The following is a 21,863-nucleotide window of genomic DNA, read 5'->3' as shown; positions in this document are numbered from 1 at the left end:
GATGAACCCTTGGGCGCTCCCCCTCAATATATATGGGTTCCTAAAGGGCCTCTAGGTCCGAGGCCCATTAGTACTCCTAAACCTGGTCCAATTCAGATCATATCTGAATTGGGCTTCAAGCACTTTAAGTGTGTGACCCTATAGGTTCATATACATATAGACATGTCTCGAGTACTCCTACTCAGCCAATAGTTAGTAGCGGCATCTAGCAAGACATGCTAACTCCTATATGCACACGAAGATCATATTAGGCGAACCATCACAACATCACGTACATGCTATTCCCTTTACCTCATGATATTTGGTCTAGCTCCAAGCCGACCACTCTTTCTCGTTGCTATGATTCGAAATCCCTTTCTAGGTTAACTCTTAACCTCACGTAGCATGGCCATGCATTTCCGGATCCGATCACTTGAGGGGCCTAGAGATATCTCTAAAAATTGAGAGGAGCAAATTCCATCTTGACTGACCATGCCTCACAGCATACTTCTTGACAAACCCGTAAGCTACCTTTATAACTACCCAGTACGATGTAGCGTTTGATAGCCCCTAAGTAAGTCGATCCACATCTTGAGTACATGTGATAATCTCTGATCTAAGGACAAAGTGTACACGTTGTGTAAAGAGAGAACTATGTAACTCGCGTTGGGTCAGTCCTAGCACATGTCTCTACACGTGCCCACATTATTAGTTTGACATCTTCATGTCCATGACTTGTGAAACATAGTCATCAACTAATACATGTGCTAGTCTAATATTCATGTGTGTCCTCACATGAACTCCGACTAGGGACAACTTTTAGAATAACCATACAAGTAAAGAGTTTCACACACAATTCACATAATTGCAAATCAATTCTAGTAGCCTTTAATGGATATTCAAGGAACACAATATAAAACATGGATACAATGGAATATCATCATCTCTATGATTGCCTCTAGGGCATACCTCCAACACCGCCTCCTCTGTGTGCCGCCGCTCACCACCATGATCACGGCCACTGTCGGATTTATAAGCCTGGTAGCCACCAGGGGGTTACCCAAGTGGTTGATTTGTAGATGAGGGCGATTACGAAACCAAGAACTCGAAGGTGATCAGAAGAACACGAAGGGACACAAGGGTTTAGACAAGTTCGGGCCTCCGAAGAGTAATACCCTACGTCCTGTATTTTGGTGAGCTGTATTGCTTAATGATTCGATCGATGATGGGATACCCTCGGGGGGTGCCTTTGGCTGCCTTATATAGGCTGACGACCAAGAGTTACAAGTCAGTTTGAACTTAATCTACTCGGTAGTTACATGGAAGGTAATCTAAGTCAGATTACAATACATGTTCCACGATATCCAGGTAGATTTCTACTATCTAGTTGCACTGGCGTGTACTCCTAATATCTTCATGTCCTCAGCCCACACGTCCTGATCGAGCGGACCCACTTGTCAAGTCAGGCAAGTATCCTAGTCGCTGGGGACCCATGGGGTACCCATATCCCTCAAGCCCGTGAGAGATGTGTAGGTGAACAGGAACTTGAGGTCATCACAGTGAAGCTTGAAATGAGATCAGTTGAAGATGTGACAACATCAAGGTGACCGAGAGGCTATGCAATGCTCAAAAAGAAGAAAATCCGAGCAAGCACAGAGCCAACGCGTAGAGCGAAGACAAGTGCCGAGTTGATGGACGGTGACGTCCAGCAAGTTGGAGCGATGGGTGCGGAGGGCGTCGCAAGACGCACTCCGTAGGAGTAGCCCCCGAGCATTGAAGTGATTAGAATAATCAGTCCAATGGTTAAGAGAAAGGAAGTTATCTCTTGAAGTAGATCCCAGTACCTGAGCACAAAAGATAAGCACAGCCGCGGAGGCCTGCCGACCAAAAATGTGTGCCCAAATCTCTGGAGATAAGACTGAAGCAATGATAGGTAGGTGACAAAAAGTCCTTGTTCACGAGAGTGCCACTCCATCGATGTAGCTGCATGGGAGTACTGTCCTCCAGTACTTGAAGATAAGGCTGATTATCATGTGAATATTGTGTAGTCATGGTGGTATGGAGGGGCTCTGTTGTGCACCTTCACGGGTTTACTGTAGCATCTTGGATGCTAGCCGACGGCCCGGCTATAAATAGACAACCGTTCATCTTGGAGAGTCATGGCTCGAGTAATAGCGCTTGTAGGTTTGAAGCTTGTAGTTTTTGATAGGGGTAGTGTCCACTCAGAAGCCTGATGCCAGATGAATTCTCATGAAGAACACCTGGATGCTTCTTTCCTTTGTAGTCTCTGTGGTGAAGTTGGGAAGTAACGATGCTAGAAGAATCCTCATGAGGAAGGTGCATCGTGAACTCCGCACTTTGTCCAGGACACCACTTAGGGAAGCTTGAAGCGCAGCTTTCTTGTATTGTGCTTTTTTCTTTTTCTACATTGTAGCTTCTTATCCTGGGATGTCGGCTATCCTAGAGCTGTTCACAGTCTTTTGTAATATGTAATGCTAGGAATTCGATTTTAGCTGAATGAAAATATGCCTTTGCATCTTCTTCTAGGGTTTTTATGTGGCCACAGAAGCGTGCTTTCTTGAAAGTGGACTACTGATCCTTGTAGTTGAAAAATTGGCTGCGCTGCAGAGGCTAGCCAAGTAGAATCAGGTGCCCAACCCCCGAGGACGAGGACTAGTGGAGCCACGGAGGCACGCCAAGTAGAATTAGTTGACCAGCCCTCGAGGGTGAGGACTAGTGGAGCCAAGGAGGCGCACCAAGTAGAATTAGGCACCCAACCCCCGAGGCTGAGGACTACCAGAGCCGCGGAGGCGCGCCAAGTAGAATTACGTGCCCAACCCCTGAGGGTGAGGACTGGCAGAGCTGCGGCGGTGTAGAATTAGGTGTCTAGCCCCGAGGACAGGGTGTGACAAAACCAGGGGGTGCGCCATTAAAAATGTAACGAAGATCCCGCAAATTCCGTACCACGCACACGGCGTTTAACAGGAGGATCCGCAAATTTCGCCTAGCACGTTGCGCCGTGCTAATAGAAGGCCCGTGATTTTTGTCCGTAACTCACGCCATCATCTCTTCAATAGCGCGAGAGGCACGGAGCTAGTGTCATTCTTATCTTCAACCTCTCTCAACGCCTCTGCTTAGAGCTCACTAAGCAATTCGTCACCATGCTTGTGAACCCTTGGTCGCGCCACCGTATTCCGCATTACTCTCGCGCACATGCCGCCGCCACCCGAGCTGCTGCACTGCTTTATGCATATCAAAACCCTAGTCCATTTGAGATCCAAATCTCAAGGCCTCAAAGCGATGGCGCAACCCAATGCCCTAGTGCCTTCCTCGGTATGGATGAAGAGTGTGATGACATAGGAGCGGATCCAATCCCTCGTCGACCGTGGGCTCCTTGGCCTGCAAGTGCTGCTCAACTGGAAGCCTACCGCCGGTCAGGAGTTCCTATTGGAGGACACAGTGGAGGCAGTAGTGCTCGCGATATTCTTTGAGCGTGGATTCGGGATCCCCACTGGAGACTTCTTTCGTGGCCTCCTCAACTACTACAAGATTGAGCTGGTACACTTGAACCCAAACTCAATCTTGGACATATCTGTTTTCATCCATCTGTGTGAAGCTTTTATGGGCATCCCCCCATTTTCATATGTGGTGCTACCTTTATCAACTGAAACCCATAGTTACCAAGGGAAAAAAGATCGGGTTATTGGGGGGGGGGGGCTGGATTCTCGATGCGCCCCAAGAGGGTGCAGGAGTACTTTGACCTTCAATTGAAGGAGTCCAACAAGGGGTGGCATTCGGAGTGGTTCCTCATCGCCAATCAGAAACCTGAGTTGCCGCCGCGTATGGGTTATAGGCCAGTGTCAATATCCGAGTGGCAAAATCTACCGACCTTATAAGAACAAGTCCATGTAGACGAGCTGTTAGTGAAGATCATCGACCTGAAGGCGCGGGGGTTCACAGCCACAGCCATCATTATTAATTTCTGTCAAAGGGCAACATAGCCAATCAAATATCGAGTACATCCATCGTACGAGTACTCAGGGCTGGATGATCTGACCCAGGAGGTCCCTGGCAAGGTCCCCAATGAGGAAGTCATTCGCCGGGTGTCCGAGTTCTTCAAGGGCGAGGTCAGCACCAGGGACATCCCCAAGGCCTTTTCGTTGAGGAGGCCGTTGCCTACCCCGGTAAGATTGTACTCAGCTTTGTCTTGATGTAGTGCATTACTTGTTTGCAATGTTTCTGACTTGGAGCAATGACTTGAGTTAGGATGACGCACTTGTTTATTTTTTCCCTTCACTGTTCCTTGGCAGGGCTCAAGTGGCGCTGCCCAAGATTTGTCCGGCTGAAGTGCCGGTCGCACCGCCTACCAACCTTGAGTTTGACTCTGAGTCCTCTTTTGGGTCCATTATGAACGCGACCGATGAGGGCAGTGAGGATCAGGGCACCGAACGGCAGACCCAGCAGGTTGTGCGCAAGCGGTCCCTTTCCAAAGTGCCTCTACCGAGTAGAAAGAAGAAGTTGGCCGGCAGGAAGAAGGAGAAAGCCATGCCGAGTACTGCTGCCGCAACTAGGTCGGTCAGTGAAGCGGAGTCCGACGCCCTGAGCCTGGCTACGAAGGACAACGAGCTAGAATTCGAGAAGACCACTACGGCTGACGCGGCACGCCTCAAGGAGGCCTTAAAGGCGAAGATGCACGGTGTCCCGAGCGAAGATACATCCGTGCCGCCTGCGCAACTGCGCCCAAAGTTACACTTAAGGAAGAAAAGCACTTTGTAAGTGCTGCCCTCTTTACACTCTCTATGTTTATGGTTGCAGTCTGATCTTGCATGGATTGCTTGTTTGTGATGATGATGCAGAACTGGCGTGCAGTCTGACGACGGCAGCGCACAGCTGACAAGGTGCTCGGGCCAGACCAAGGCCACCAGTGGTCGCATCGTCGAGCAACCATCAGCCATAGAAGTCAGAACTAGCGAGGGTGGTCAAACTAAAGAAGTTGCACCGAGTCCTGCACCGCAACAGGTTAAGGTCAGTGCTAAGGCTGCCGACGATAGCATAGCTAACCCCGAGGTCGCGGAGGAGGTGGAGGAGGACATCGTGGTCGAAGAGGAGACTGAGGAGGACACCAAGGCCGATCTTCAGCAGAATGAGCTGCCTAGGGATGATCCACTACCTGATTTGCCTGCCTTGGATAGAGGAAATGATCCTAACACTTTCAACATCTCCGGGGCTGACCTTGCCGGGGACGCGGCGTAGGACTAGAGAGATCTTGCCAGGCTACGGCAAGCATCCTCTGAGGTTTCTGAGCTATTAATCGTAAGTGTGCTGACCAACCCAGAGGTTTTATATCTGAAATCCAGTTTCTTTGCAGAGCTCTGATTGTTAGAATGTGAACAGGGTTTGGCTGAGCGTGCTCACAAGAGGACGAACGCGATCCACCATGCCGAGCAATATCATCTGAAGGCAGCGCATCTGGAGGCCGAGCTTGAGAAGGCAAAGGGAGATCTCGAGACCAGCTGTCTCGGCAGAACCTCAAGAAGGTGGTGCACGATGGGCTTATGAAAGGTACAGTGTGCCGACCTATTTTAATCAATTTTTGCTTTAGCAATCTTGATGTTGATGCAATCCTGTGTTGGTTATGTAGATTCCGCCGTGCAAGTAGCCAAACTCCAACGGAACCTTAAGGAGTGCGAGGATGCCAGAGCGCACCTTCAAGCCGACCGACAAAAGGCAAAGATTGACTTTGCTATTGATAAGGATATCCTCTCTTTGAACTTGACTGGTATGTTACGCCGATTAGTTAAATCATGTTTTTCTTGGATATCGTCGCACTGATGCAAACTTGGTCGGTCAAACAGATTCCAGGAAGAGGGAGGAGAAGCTCAAACGGCACCTCAGAGAGTGCGAAGACTCCAACAAGCACCTCCAGGAGCAGCATGACACGACGGTGAATCGTGAGTATGCAGTATCCCAAAAGCTGGCCTATGAAGCCAATGCGTGCAAGGAAATCGAGCGCTGCTTAGAGGATGCTGATAAACAGGGGTAAAAAGGTGTTAATAATGAGCATCAACACACATCTTACTTGATGGTAGCTAGACCTCATATCTAGTTTAGAAAAATATTATGTCCTTGCTAACTCATCTAGGATTTCATCTATCAAAGGCATTGGAAACCTATTCTTTATAGTTATATCATTCAACTTTCTATAGTCAACACAAAAACACCAGCTCCCATCTTTTTTTTGCACTAAGAGCATAGGTGAAGCATAGGGACTAGTACTAGGTGTAATCAAGTCAGCAGTTAACAGCTCTTTATCATGCCTTTCTATGTCATCTTTATGTAGTGGAGAATATCTATAAGGCTTAGAGTTAACAAGAATAGCATTAGGAAGTGTAGGTATGGAATGATCATACTCTCTTTCTAGAGATAGACCTTGAGGCTCTTCAAAGACATACTGAAATTCAGTTAACACTTCTTGTACTGCTAGAGGAAGTGAGCCTATTGGGTCTTCGGATGATTGAACATCAACAACTGCCAAAGCCCATACATCATTGCTAGCTAACCATTTAACCATTCTCTCCACAGGAAGCTCTTCTAGTTGTGAACTCACAGGTTTCACCCCTTGCAACAAAATTTATTGGCCCTTATGGAGGAATTCCATTGTTCTATTTTCCCAATGGTGATTAATGGGACTATGAGTCTTCAGCCAGTCATATCCCAAGATGGCATCATAAGCTTTCAAGTCTAAGACCCTCATATCAGTGGTAAAGGAAGGCCCTTGAATCCACCACTCCATTTGTGGAACATATGTACTAGTGATCCAGATTCCCCCATTTGCCACTTTAACTTATTTGGGAGTAGTTGGTATAGGTGTGATGCCAACCCTCTTAAGGAAATCAAAACTCACAAAGCAATGAGAGCTGCCACTGTCCACCAGCATAAGCATCACCTTGTGTTTATAGAGATCTGAGGCTTAATACTTCCCCTTCATCTGTACCAGCAATAGCATTCAATGATAAGGAACAGAACTCCTCAACTAGGGCATCTTCAATCTCCAGCAGGTTTAATACATCCTCAGTTAGGTTCACACCTAGGTCATTGACGACTAAGGCATTAACCTGAGCTTTGGGTCTTTTTGTGCACTTGGATGCATGAGTAGGGTCATAAGGTTCCCTGCAATAGAAACAAAAATTATTTGTTCTACAATAGTATCTCAACTGCCTTTCTTTAACCAATTGGCTCTAGGGCAACTGTGGTTTGTACTCCAACTTTGTTGTAGCAGAAGTGCTTTGCCTGAATAAAACATGTTGTTTTTGCAGCTTGTATTTGCTCTTATCTTGAATAGTTTGTTGTATCTTGGCCAGCATCACTGCCCTTTCCATAGTCCCTGGCACTAGACCCTGCACTTGGTATAAGATCTCTACCTTGAGACCCTTGATGAACAGAAATACAAAATATGTATCACCTATTCCTTGATCATGCATAGTGATTTGGTAATGTAATGCCTCAAATTCAGTTACATAATCCTTTACGGAACCTGTTTGCTGCTCCAGCAACTCATCAATGGCATGTTTGTAGTCATAAGCACCAAATTTGTTCTGTACTGTCTTCATAAAAGCCTCCCAAGAGCTCAACCCATATTTCAGCTTATATACCTGCATCCATCTTTCTGCATTATCATCCATATGTAGAGAAGCAGCAGTGGTCCACGTAGATTCTGGTATGCTCAACAGCTTGAAGTAGTCCTCACACTTATCCTTCCAAATAGATGGGTTCGTGCCATTGAACCTAGATAAGTTCATCTTTGGCATAAAGCCTTTGTTCCCTCCTCTGTCGCCAGCATTGTTCCTATGAGAAACTCATGCACGAAAGTGTCTTCTTGCTCCACTAGTAGTTGGCCGGTGATTGGTAAATGGGTTATCAGTAGTAGTACTGAATCTATAGGGTTAGGTGGTGCATCGTCCGCTGAACGCATTTGATTCATCCTTAACTTAGCCACTGCGTGGCATGTAGCCTCTATCTGTTTAGCCATGGTCTGTTGCAGCATCTGCTCTGTCACTTTTGTTGACATGTCAAATTTCACTTCAAACTTCTGTTGGTTCCGATCAATCTCTTCTACCTTGGAAAATAGCAGATCCATATTCTCCAGTACTGAGTTCTAGCGTTCCTCATCATTCTTCGCTATCTCATCCATCTTGTTGAGCTCAATTTGAGTCTGCACCGTGGTGCCTACACCTCAAGCTGAGCGAGCTACGATCTGGTATGGGGAAACCTCGATTCCCTCTCTCGAGGCCCAAATCAAGTCACTCAAGGCTGAAGGAATAACAACGGCACTCACCCATTCCCACAAACACCCGTCGAGCTGCTCGACGCTGCACCTTGATGCAGATTTCGAGTCACCGCCACCACACGCCTCCAAATCCACGAATCTAGGAACAATTTCAAGCCTCCGAGTTGATTCGCCAGCAAGCGGAGCTGATGGCATGTAGAAATTACAGGGAGAACAAATCGTGACCGGTGCAGCGTGGCACACAACTCGATCCCCAAAACCAACACAGTTTATCAAATCAACGCCAACGAAATCTCGCGAATCGACAGCGGGCACGCTGAGGATAGCTAAATCTGATACCAACTGTAACAACCCTTAGGCCGCCGGCGATCGCCGGGACATGAGCCGATCACAGGAGGGACACAGAATTGACGGTGGAAGGTCAGACAAGGAACCTTAACACCCAGTTCACGATTTACTTCGATAGATAGTTCTAGGTGCTGGCCTATATGCTCAGCTACTGACAGTGTTACAATTTAAACTCCTACGTCGAACACGTTACACATCTTCCGACTTCCCCCTCCTTACGCCTGGCCGTCTGTTACACTGCCCTGTTCTCGTCGGGCAATCGTTCTCCACTGCCCGCTCGCAGACCTAATGGTATCTGCGGCGACAGAAGTGCTTTACCTGTTTGTGAGGTAGAGGCCGTTGCTGTTGTCAACTTCTTGTGAAAATTCAAAACTAGCATAGTCTCGTTTAAAATTTGCAGTCTCAAGTTACGCATGTTTCATAGACGTATGCATCTGTGAGAACAATTGATAAAATTGTATGTTGACTACAACATCAGCTTTTATAGCAGCTGGAATATTTTGAGCGGTCGAAGGAGCAAACGTGTATGTTTCTTCAAAGAAAAAAAAAACAGAGGAGCAAACGTGTATGCCTTCCTTCCACCGAAATCGCAATCCACAGCAACTAGAGCCTATACTTTACAAGATTCCGAACATCTTCAACACCTGCTCCATGTTTGTAGTCTAAAATCCTTAGTTTCATTAGCATCCCCTACGCATGATTCAGTCACTGTCCTGAGAGGTGAGAATCCTCTTGAGAGCATGGGGTAGGTCCAGCACAATGTCCGCGTAAGCTGAAACACAGAACAGGGAGGGAGGAAACAGATCAGAACAAAGTTCCGCACAAACCTGTGTGTATATTGTACGGCAAGGAGAAGACAAGGGGCAGGATAGGGACCTTCTGGTAGACATAATGTCTTGAGCGCTTCCTCAGCGTATGAAAGGCGAAACGGTACCGGCTGGGAAGCTGACGCACTGCTGCTTCGTGTGGATATTCTCTTGGATGAGCGAAGTGGCCAAGCCAAGACCCTTGCCTGGCTCGGCAGGGTCAGAAGTAGATCTGAATATCGGATACTGACTGTAATCTTGCTGCTCAAACATTTGTATATTTCAGTCTCTAGACGAGGTAAAACATGCAGCTTACTATGCAAAAGCCAAGGGCCAATGAAAAATAAGGGTAACAACTTGCATGTTTAAAATCAGCAGGCAGCATTCAAGATGGTGCTAGCAAAGAAAAATGAAAGACTTCTAGTTGTAGATATTCTACAAAGCTGTACTCGAAACAGAACAGAACTTGACTGGTGCAAATCCCAGCATTATTAGCAGTTATTGTCCTTACCACTCAAAATCCTCCAAGACAAACTCTATCACATTGTAAGGAAGACTGTGGAACAGTTCGCCAATTTGGTTCCCATAGAGCTCCTTGATAAGCCGAACCTTGAACATGAAATACAAAATTATAATTAACAATCTGCTGTCGAAGAAAACACATTGCACTAGCTCTATGGCCTATCCGTCTTCAGCTCACATACGAGCCTACTAACAATCTTTACAGCCAAACTTCAAAAACAGCTGAGACCAAACGATAGAATGCATCCTTGGCAAAAGGGAAAAAAGGGATCCATGACTCATCTATACCCTTTTCTAATACAGGTTTACAGTAGACACTGGAACAGAACCAAAAATCAACCAGTACGACAAATTGGTCAATTTATACATAAAGTATTACATAAGCAAAAATTGAAGATTGGTATGCTGTACAGTGGCTAAATGCACACATATATGTAGAACGAGAACACTAAAAAATTAAGTCCAAATATAGATAAGAGTAAAATGCACCAGAAGTCCATCAACTTGTAAAGAGGTGTCACTTAGGGTCTGTTTGGTAGAGCTCCATCTGATTCTGATTCTCTATGGGAGCTAATTCTTTGAGAGAAGTGATTCTGTGGGTGAAAGTGATTCTCTTTGATTCTTTAGCATAAACTCTTAAAATCAGGATGGAGAATCACTTCACAGAATCAGGAGAAGCTACTTTTTTCAGCTCCCAGCCTCTTAGTTCATTTTAGAGAATCACTTCACAGAATTGTTAGAGAATCACTTCACTCTAAAAAACTGTTTGGCAGAGCTCCTGCTGGATTCAGCAGAGAATCAACTCTGGGAGCTCTGCCAAATGCACCCTTAGGTCCACAAACTCTGAAAGTGCACTTTTGGGTCCATAAACTTGTTAAGTCGTTCCCCCAAGTCCATACACCTCCACATGGCATCTAGCGCTGACATGGTATGCTGACTGGGCATCTTCTCTCTCATCCCTCTCATCTTCCTCTCTCTCCCTCTAGCATTTCATCGAACATGTCGACGGTGGTGATGGCACAGAACTCTTCATATGCTTCATGGAGGAGAAGCGGATGAAGAGCTCCTGCCGCCACCGCCGTCGACATGTTCGATGAAATGCTAGAGGGAGAGAAAGGAAGATGAGAGGGATGAGAGAGAAGATGTGCAGTTAGCGTGCCATGTCAGCGCTAGATGCTCATGTGGAGGGGTATGAACCTGCTGTGAACGACTTAACAAGTTTATGGACCCAAAAATGCACTTTCGGAGTTCATGGACCTATGTGGCATCTCCTTACAAGTTATGGAGAACAGAGATCTGATATAGTTACTCATTTTCTGAAAATAAAACTGCAATGAGCACAGCTCCTGCCATGTGCTGTTGCCTGGCTAATGTTTGCACAAGACACTAGCCAAGAGGGTTCAGCTTATGCAAAGATGAACAAACAAGTGGTAGAGTTGTTTCAACCGTTTTCATTAGAGTTTTTGCAACACAAAGTTAACAGATCATCTGTGGTGATATCTTCAATGGTGTTTTTTTCATGATTATAAAGCTTTTGACTTTATACAGAGCAAATTTATATGAAAATAAGAATACGAGATATGAAGGTCTTGTTTGGCTAGAGTAGAGCATGGAAATATAATTAGTAAAAATCAGTATGAAACAGCTTCTGCATGACAAACAGAAAATATTACCACCAGGAGTTATACACAAAAACATATTAAATATTTCTATTCAGTTGAAGAACATGGAGACAGCTCAGCTGAACAGACCATATGCATTATGCCTCACCGAGACTAGATCAATTGTTTAAAAGATAGAGTGCAAGTCAGATTACTGTAGCAGAGGCGGACAATTGTTATGTAATTTCTAGCATTACGCAATAGAAGATAAGGAAATCTGAATATAAAATTACACATAAGTTACATGTGGGATTGACTCCTAATAGCTGATACTGACCTGCTCTCCTAACAATATAAGCCTGTAAAATTTCTTCAAGGTGATCAATAAATTTCTGCAAGGAAAAACATGTTAGCATATAGAACTTTTCACACAATTCATATGGTAAAAGCAAGCGCTGTGAGAAAACATACAGTGGCATTAGATGACAGGAGATCACTTTCCAATTCGCGTATGGGCAGAAAGAAAGGTAAGGTGTGCTCAATCAGAGTCATCTTTTCCAGGAATGACTTGCTTTCCAAAACACAATGAAATATTTTACAAGGCTCACCTGCAAAATAGAATTCTTAATATTTGTACAGAATTATGAGAGTCATTCTCTTTTTTTAGTTTGATTTTTTCGCACTAGTAAATGGTTCCTCCTATTTGAAACTGTTTAATATGCATAATGTTTCTGTTGTACATAGCAAGCAGTTATGGTTATGGAAATCCCAGTGTATAATTCTGTATAAATAGTTTTAAAACTATAGCATAATATTTTGCACTATGCACATGCGGTATTCTGAATGATTCTCGTAATTATGTACAGAACTAAAAAATCGAACTAAAAATTATTCTCTAAAAAAACGAACTAGAAATATTAAGGGTAATCACCAGCAAAGAATGTCTCATACTGTATGCCAATTCTCGCTCCATCAAGCAATAGATAACCTATTAAAGAGAAGAAAATTAAATTTCAATATGCTAATAATAACTGACAACTTAAGGAAAATTAAATCTAGCATACCTAGTCTTTACCCATAATGACTCTCATAATAGAAAACAATAATAGCATGATGGTGCTGCATAACATGTGTTTTACGCTAATTTATAAGGGCACCATAGCCATGTACAAGCTGGGATAATGCATAAGGCAGCTGAAAGTCCACAACACTGGTTTGACAGATAGATTGGTTGTGGTGGTAACCAGTATAGATGCTTTGCAAATTCTAGACACAGAAAGTCAGAAACAGAATTTTAACTCATGAAACACCACTACCCAGCCCAGCCAACATAATCACTGGCTAGTATATTGTGAAGATTGGTTGTGGAGGTAACCAGTATAGATGTTTTGCAAATTCTAGACTCAGAAGCAGAATTTCAACTCATGAACACCAGTACCCAGCCCAGCCAACAGAATCACCGGCTAGTATATTGTGATGACAAAGGGGTCATGTAATATGCCACTAAATCCCAATCCCAACTTAGCCATATCTTATTGTAGTAGAGCCAAAATTGAACAATTATTAGTGCAAGAGGAAATAACAAAGGCTAACCCGAGCAAATCAACCAGGGGAGAAAACAACCCTACCAAAGCAACACAAAGCTAGATTGAAACAAGTTGATCCTGCATGCTAACCAGATACAAAGCTAGATTTAAAATCAATGGTCTAGAGAGCATGTCACCTTATTTCTAATCCTATATGTAGTCTTTGATTGAAATGGAAGATCTCCTGGAACATTTACTTGGTTAGCCATGGCCTTCCTGTCAGCCTCCATATGGACCTGGTCTACGAGATTGAGCAAACTCAACGAAAATTCAGAATTCGCAGAATGTGACAAGAAAAAGGTGAAAATTAGACTGTTGAAACACATTAAATACCTTCTCACGGATAGTAGCCAGCAAACAATCATTCCAATCATCATCATCTATTGAAATCTCTACAGAAGGCAGAAAAAGGGTGTTGGCAATTTTCCAAGAGAAAGATACAATTCAGAGCACAACAATGTGGTGCTGGTATTAGAAGTTAAATGCTACATCTAGTAAAATCCAAGTATGAGATTATGCTAGCAGTACAGAAAATTACAAGAAAAAACAGCAAACAAGCCAGGCATATTATCAGCCTATCCTACTAAACTACACTATGCATTTAGTTTCTTCCGATAAAGGGCCATTTGAATTCTACCCCAACTTTTTCTAACTTCATGTCTGCCCTCCTTTTTCAACTTTCCAACATTGCCCTTACTTTAACCAAGTCAATGCATCATTGCCCCTTGACTTCGCAAAGAAGGGGTAATAGTGCAAAGCTGAAAAAAGGGGGACAAACATGAAGTTAGAGGTCAAGTTCAGGGAACTTATGCAATCATCCCCATCAAAATTAATTTGCGCAGAGGTAATTCCACCTGAGCTCAAAACAAGCTGATACCTGCAAGAAATGCGACAAATCTACCGTAGCATGTCCAATACTGTTGTGTTGCTAGGGCTTCCTTCCACCTATATCTTTTCAACAGTATTATTTTTCAAATCCACTTTGAAGTGTTGTAAAACTTGCCCCCAATATTATATTCAGACCCAACTTGGAGGAAGTATATATCATTAACCTAATGACAACACTGATTTGTATTCCAAAATGCAGAGTTTATGATATAGACCTACAGTTCTTGATCTCTATCCCTGTGATCTATAGATCAAACACCGTAAACTCAAATATCCAAACAATCTAAAGGAAGTTATCGATTACAGCATGTTGCCACAGTATGTTTAATGCATCATGCTTTCCATTTACGGCAGCAAGATGCTTCTATTCATCCAACAGCTTGCACCAGTTCAGGTGTAGTGAAAAACTTCTCAAATAAGCTATTTAGAACAGTGGTAATGTGCCTCCCAAATCCAGGAATATTCAAAATGATATCACAGGTAGTGCGTTATTAAAATTTCTATCAGTCCGTTGAACTGCGCTGTCAGAATTTAATCAGCAATATATGATACAATTGCAGTGTCAGAACATGAAAATTCAATCTGGAAACCTATGATGGTTAGTTCTAATTGAACAAATGTTCACCACATGATCAACAAATGCCTTTTCCAAAACTGTGCAGCATTTATGTAGGTTAGCAGATAAGACACTTCTGAGAAGTAATAACCAAATTGTTTAAAAATCATACGAATCATAGAATTTTTGGGAACAACTGCAAAAAGACATGGGCACTACTCTAATCAGAAGCTCGGCCTATCATCCTCAAACAGGAGGACAGACAGAAAGGGTCAACCAAATCCTGGAAGACATGTTGAGAGCATGTGTCCTTACCTTCTCTAGGCTATGGGACGAATGTTTGCCCCTAGCCGAGTTCTCCTATAATAATAGCTATCAAGCTAGTATTAAAATGGCACCTTTCGAAGCCTTATATAGTCGAAAATGCCGAACCCCCTCGAATTGGTCGGAAGTAGGAGAAAGAACACATTTGGGATCAGATTTGGTTATGGAAACCGAAGAAAAGGTCCGAAAAATTCGTAAACATTTGGAAATAGCCCAGTCTCGACAGAAGAGTTATTCAGATAAAAGGAGACGGTCTTTGGAATTTCATGTCGGAGATTTTGTATACCTGAAAGTATCCCCAATGAAAGGAGTACAACGTTTTGGAATAAAGGGTAAATTAGCCCCAAGGTATATTGGTCCTTATGAAATTCTGGAACGAAAGGGTCCGGTAGCATACAAGCTATCGTTACCAGACCAACTTACTTCTATACATGATGTATTTCATGTATCCCAGCTCAAGAAGTGCTTAAGAGTTCCAGAAGAGATTCTAGAAGATCCAGAAATTGAGCACGAACCAGACCTAACCTACGAAGAAAGGCCTATTAAAATTCTGGATCAAAAGACAAGAGATACCCGAACTCGGATTATTACGTTTTACAAGGTACAATGGAAGCATCATACTCCAGATGAAGCTACTTGGGAACAGGTTGAAGACCTAGAGTCTAAATATCCTGAGTTATTTGAAACTGTCAGGAGCAGATGAACAAAAGCCACCACCCCACTTTCCTTGTACAGAAAAGAGAAAGATATTTGATCTGACGCAGTTTCCTTTCCATTCTCAAAGCCAAGAATTTAACCCCTGGAATCTCGGGACGAGATTCTGTTAAGGGGGAGAGGCTGTAACACCTGCTATTTTAGCCATCAAAAGTAATTCTGAAGAGATAGAAGCAAATCATGAAGAAAAGGAGAAGAAATTGGCTAAAAATCAAATTCGAGTCAAATTTGACCGAAATTTGAATTTTGAATTCGAAATTCAGAAAAATTTGGCAAAAATATGGAATGGAAGGATAAGAGTGTTTAAAACTTGAAGATCAAGACTAGGGACAAAATCTGGACCTAAATATTTCAAGAAAACCCAAAAAAGAAATCAAAATAGAAGAGCACTATTCACCGTCCGACAATAGGATTTCAGAAAAACAGCATAAGAGCCCATTTTGGAATTTGATTTCTGCTAAATTTTCCAAATAAGTGGACTAAGACAACTGTACAGTGATGAAGTATGGACTTTGGACCAGCATATTGGGGTGTTGTTGATCAAGAACTACCAAGGGAACCAATTTAATTTAAGGCCTAAAGTGGGCACTCTGCCACTTTCGGCCAAGTCACTAAAACAGCAAATTGCTAACAGTGAGAAATGGCTGAGTTTGGAATAAATTTCAGAAAAATATAGTGTAAAGGGTATAGGTGTTTATGGGCAAAATGGGATCTTTGAAAGTTGTAGAACACAAATGGATGGGAGTTGGATTGAGAAAAATGGAATTGGTGCACTGAAAGTGAATTAACGTACATGGCCATATCAAATGACTGATGAACTGAACTTCAAGTTTCAGACTAATTCAATTAGATAAGGGAAAGAATTCAAAATTCGACTATGCTAGGATGTTTATCTCGGGTCAGAGCAAAAATAAAACTTGGAGAGTTCAAGTTTATCTACAACATTGCTTAAAGAACCAGGGAGCCGTCGGATTCAAAATCAACCGTGATTTGGACCTGAACTTTCGGGCGTCAGAAACAAAAGAGGGGGGGGTGACAGAGCCGAGCCCGACGTGTCGCCGTCGGCATCCTCGGTCGACCACCAGCACAGCAGCTACGCCACCTCCTTACCACGCAAGCCTACGAATAGGCCACGGTGTCGTTCATGCGCCGGTGAAACTTTTGTATAACTACGAATAGGCCACGGTGTCCTTTTCCCTTGAAATGATCATGTAAACTTTTCACTTTACTACTTTAACTAAGGTGATAGGCACGCGTGGCTTGGGAGGTTTGAGTCTCTGGCTGTTTTCTTCTCTATCCTTTTTTAAATAATTCGAGAAACTTTACACTCTACTCCTTCAATTAAGGGGATGGACACGCTTGGGAGGTTGGCTGTAGTTCTCAGCCAGGTGAAGACTAGTAGCCGAGTACCGTCCCTATCACATCGATCTAAATCCGTATTCATCCTTACGCTTTTCAATTGCATGCCACGTTACCGACTAAGCAATCGCTTTTGACCCCTAAAGCTTCCTTTTGTTTTGGAAGACCCCCTAGCTAGTTTTGTAAGCTTCCTTACTAAAAAGAGGGTGGGTTGAGTAAGCCTGACGCATGCACTATCGTGTGCACATGCACTAATTTAGGGCCTGTTTTCTTCCATCCATCTAAAATTTAGATGCTAAAATTTAGCAACTTTGATCTGCTAAATTGGAAAACAGTCTTGCTAAACTTGCTAAAGTTGAGTTGCTAAAGTTTAGATCTTTAGCAAGTTTTGGGTTGCTAAAACTTGCTAAAAGGTGGGCTGGACACCTTCTACCCCTCATTATTGTCTGGCAGTCCCGCACTCCCGCACGCATACCCCTCCCGCACTCTGCATCCACCCGCACTCCCGCACGCCCGCCTCCTCTTCTCTTCGCATCCGCCCCCTTCCTGCCCCGCATCGAGCGCCGCCGCCGCAACCGCATCCACCCCCGCCGCCGCCACGCATCCGCCGCCTCCGCCACGCATCGACCGCCGCCGGCTCCTGGGGTCGAGCCCCACCGCCGCCCTAGCCGCGACGCATCCACCGCCGCCCTAGCCGCGCCGCATCCACCGCCGCCGCCGCAACGCATCCACCGGCGCTGCCCATACAATCTCCCGCCGTCGCCTCCAATAGTCTAGCTCCACCGCCGCCGGCTCCTGGAGTCCACTGCCGCCGCCCCCCCCCCCCCCCCCCGGAGTCCAGGACCGCCGCCACCCCCCGGAGTCCAGGGCCGCCGCCGCCTGCTGCTGGAGGCCGCCCTATCTTCCCCCTCCCCCCACTCCAACTCCAGATCCGCCATCCCATCGTCCCCCTCCCCCCACTCCCACCCCGGATCCGCCATCCTCGCCGCCACAACTCCCGGATCCGCCATACTCGCCGCCCCTGCTCCATCCCCATCCTCACCGCAACCTCCAACTCCCCTTACCCCATCCCCACTGCAACAGCTCCGAGCAATGGCCGGATACCGTGATTGGTCGCAGGGTGCTTCATCCTCGGCGGCCCCTTCGTTCCCTATTCCTGCGCCCATTCCCGATCCAGAGGAGTTGGAGTTCATGTCCCAAGGCCCGTCGCGCGCTCGGGCGGCTCCATCTCTCTCGGCTGGGAGGGTCAACATGCAGGATCTTGATCTGAACTCCCAGGATGAGTCCTTCCCCTACCTCGATGAATACACTGACATCCTGGAGTCTGGAAGAGGACGCGGCGATGGTGTTCGGATCGGCTCGTTTCAACCTCCCCATCAGACCGATGGTGGTGTTCCAATCGCCCGGGGAAGGGCTGGCACCGCACGTGGTGGCCGCCGTGGCCGGGGAAGGCGAGGTACTGCTTCACCTTCGCCGCCTTCAGGTAAAGACCTACTGAATTGGTTGTATGGTTTGATGATTTGCAAGCTTTGCGGTTCTGAGTGTTGTGATCTTACATATTCAGATGCAAGTCCTCCTATCCGGCAACATCTTCGGGGGAGATTGGGACGAGGCGCAGCCTCTGCTGCCTATTCTACATCCATGAACACAGAGGATGTTGAACAATTGGACGAGGAATCTGGGGAGGATCATCATGTAAGCATCCTGTCCTCACTGTGCAGTGTGCATCTCCATGTTTTTGTGAATTGTATTTATGTTTTTCATTTTCTGGTAGAACAAATGTCATAGAGCAAACTGGAGCGAATTAAACACAGGAATTTTTTGCGAATTAGCTGTGGAACAAATCCGTATAGGCAATGCAACAGGTGGGGTGGTCAATTCTAGAGGTTTCAAGGAAATAGCTGCCAAATTTGCGGAGAGGACTACCATCAGGCATGAACCGAAGCAATTCAGAAATAGGTGGGATCAATGCAAGAAATTATATGAATTTTACGTTTTCGCGATGAAACAATCAGGATTAGGTAGGAAAAATAATGGAGCCATTTCAGCAAGTAAAGCCTGGTGGGATAAATACTGCAAGGTAGTTTTTTTTTGTTGTTTGTGATAATTTCTTTTAGTTTTGTGCCTGGAGTACATATAGTTTCTGAATTCCTGTGTCATTCGATTGCAGTATCCAGAATGCCGTAAATTTAGCAAGTTCCTACCTCACTATCTTGAGCTGCTGTATGAGATGTACCACAAAAATGTAGTTGATGGATCAACTACAACCATACCAGGAGATGTGGATGAAGATAGGCAGGAGGTACCTGAAGAAGATGACTTCCAATTTGATGTGGATGACTACCCTGAACAGAGCCCTATGAGCCCTATGAGTAATGGCAGCAAGAAAAGGAGTACCAGTACAAATGATACAGCATCAAGCCCTCAAAAGAAGAGTAAAAGTCCTTTTTTCAAGATGTTCAAGGGCCTCATAGACACTATGCATGAGGGGATCTCTGAAGATAACACTACCATGAGGGTGAAGATGGAGTTGCAGTTGAAGCAGAGGGAAATGGAACTGCAACAACAACTGAAGCAGAAGGAGCTGGAGTTGGAATTTAGAAGGCATTCTCATGACAAAGAAGAAGATGAGTACAAAGCAAGCCTTCTATTGGCACAGGAGTGTGGAGCATCAGAAGAGTCAGAAGAGTACTTTTTTGCTATGGAGTTGTTTAGGGATAGATTTAACAGGGTAGCTTTTGGCACACTATCGACAAAGGAACTTAGGTTCAAATGGTTGCAAACTAAGTGTGGGAAGACCTTTGGCCGGCCATGAATTGTAGGCAACAACAAGTAGATTGTGTTGCTAGTGATGTTAGAACTTTTAATAAATTTGTGTGAACTATGATTTGTGGTTTGTGTGGACAATTTGTTGAGAACTATGAATCTGTCATGTTGTGGTTGTAGTCATATTAGAGCTTTTAATAAATTGGTCTTGTGATTTGTGGCTGTTTAGTTGAGATCAATTTCATGGCTGCCTTGTTCAGAACTTTTAATCATGCTTTGTATGTACTATGACATGGCTGATTTGTGGACTATTTCATTCTATGTACAGGTTGATGTGTTTGACTATGTTGATGACTGGTTTCAGAAGAGGAAAAGGATAAGAAGAGAATTTGTTGCAATGGGTGCTTTCCTCGGTATGTACTATTATGCCACACATTTGAACAGATCAGAATATAGGGTACCAACAGAATCAGGATATGAATGGGTTATCAAAACTTTAGGAAATAGATCATCTTGTCACAACATGTTCAGGATGAATAGGAATGTTTTTGATAGGCTTCATAATGTCCTTGTACAGTCTTATGGATTAAAGTCTACTAGGAGAATGACATCAGTAGAGTCTTTAGCTTTATTCCTGTGGATGTGTGGTGCCCCCCAAAGCATGAGGCAAGCCGAAGACCGTTTTGTTAGGTCTACTTGCACAATTAGTAGGAAGTTCAACAAAGTATTACACAGCATTTGCAAACTAGCAGGGGATATCATTAGACCAGTTGACCCAACATTCAGTACTGTGCATCCGAAGTTGAGGTCAGCACGGTTCTCTCCATACTTTGACAATTGCATTGGGGCTATAGATGGGACACACGTGCCTGTTGTTGTGCCAGCAGATAAGGCTGTCCAACATACGGGACGACATGGGTACACTAGCCAGAATGTGTTAGCCATATGTGACTTCGACATGAGATTTACCTTTGTCGTCGCGGGATGGCCTGGATCGGTTCATGACATGAGAGTCTTCAAAGATGCATTGGACAAGTATGGCGATAAATTTCCACACCCCCCTGAAGGTACTTCCTTCATCTATGAACTATCTGCACGTAGTACTTTTGATGTTTGTGGATATATGTAACACGAGAACTGTTGATGTGCAGGGAAGTTTTATCTTGTCGACTCTGGATACGCAAACCGTATTGGGTATCTTGCCCCGTACAAGGGTACGAAATATCATCTACCAGAATTTCGAGCCGGACGAATTCCCAGAGGTAAAAAGGAGCATTTCAATTATGCACATTCATCATTAAGAAATGTCATCGAGAGGTCATTTGGGGTGTTGAAGAACAAATGGCGTATTCTGCGCGATTTACCATCTTATCCAATGGCAAAGCAAAGTCAAATAATTATTGCTTGCATGGCAATTCATAATTTCATTAGAGAGAGTGCTATTGGTGATGTTGATTTTGAGAATGCGGATGATGAAGAAAACGATGCTACACCTTCTGAAGGACCATCATCTCAAGCAAATGAAGGTGCTACCCAACATGAATATGAAGATCAAAGCATGAACCAGTTTCGGGATTGGATAGCCGATGGATTGTTCAATAGGTCATAGGATCCTTTACTTTTTTGTTGTAATAATGTAATTTTTGGGATGCACAATAATTTTTTGATTCAATAAAAAAAAATGGCTGCCAGCATCGTGGCATTCCATTTTATTGATCGACGCAACGTTAGTAGGAACGGCGCTAGGAATGGAACAAATGGGTAGGAAGGTGCATGGCGCCAGGAAAGAAATGGCGCCAAGTTCCTGGCGCCAAGAGCAGTTGAACCAGACAGAAGAATGGCGCCAGGGAGGAGGGAGAAAAAATGGCGCCAGGGAGGAGTGAGATGAGAGAGAAAGAAGGGTAGCAATCATTAGGGGCAAACATGTCTTTAACCTTCTCATTCAATGCCTTTTAGCAAGTGGAAGAAAACAGGTTTGGCTAAACTTTAGATGCTAAACTTTAGCAACTTTTAGCATCTAAAGTTTAGCAACTGCAAGAAAACAGGCCCTTAGATAATCGTGCTGTGTGTCCTAAATTACTAATTGCAAGAATGTGGAGGTGGTTGAGTAAAATAACCAACGCCGGG

At 44.4% G+C, this 21,863-nt stretch overlaps 1 protein-coding gene across 3 annotated transcripts; it reads left to right on the top strand.

Annotated features, from left to right (window-relative positions):
* The first annotated feature begins 17,900 nt into the window (after positions 1-17,900).
* Positions 17,901-21,448, top strand: LOC117865249 (uncharacterized). 3 transcript variants are annotated; one of them, XM_034749403.2, is made up of 4 exons: positions 17,901-18,453; positions 18,535-18,665; positions 20,065-20,803; positions 20,888-21,448. In XM_034749403.2, exons 1-4 carry the CDS (start codon positions 18,063-18,065, stop codon positions 21,343-21,345), a joined length of 1,719 nt encoding a protein of 572 aa, XP_034605294.1. In that variant the 5' UTR covers positions 17,901-18,062; the 3' UTR covers positions 21,346-21,448. The 3 variants fall into 3 exon arrangements, with proteins under 3 accessions (XP_034605294.1, XP_034605295.1, XP_034605296.1); XM_034749404.2 differs by lacking the exons at positions 20,065-20,803; positions 20,888-21,448 and adding exons at positions 18,745-19,050; positions 19,141-19,824; XM_034749405.2 differs by lacking the exons at positions 20,065-20,803; positions 20,888-21,448 and adding an exon at positions 19,141-19,824.
* Positions 21,449-21,863: the final 415 nt, after the last annotated feature.

Source organism: Setaria viridis, chromosome 7 (genome assembly GCF_005286985.2).
Source record: "Setaria viridis chromosome 7, Setaria_viridis_v4.0, whole genome shotgun sequence".
NCBI lineage: Eukaryota > Viridiplantae > Streptophyta > Magnoliopsida > Poales > Poaceae > Setaria > Setaria viridis.
Note: the sequence above shows the minus strand (reverse complement) of the source record. Positions and strands in the feature narration are given on the sequence as shown.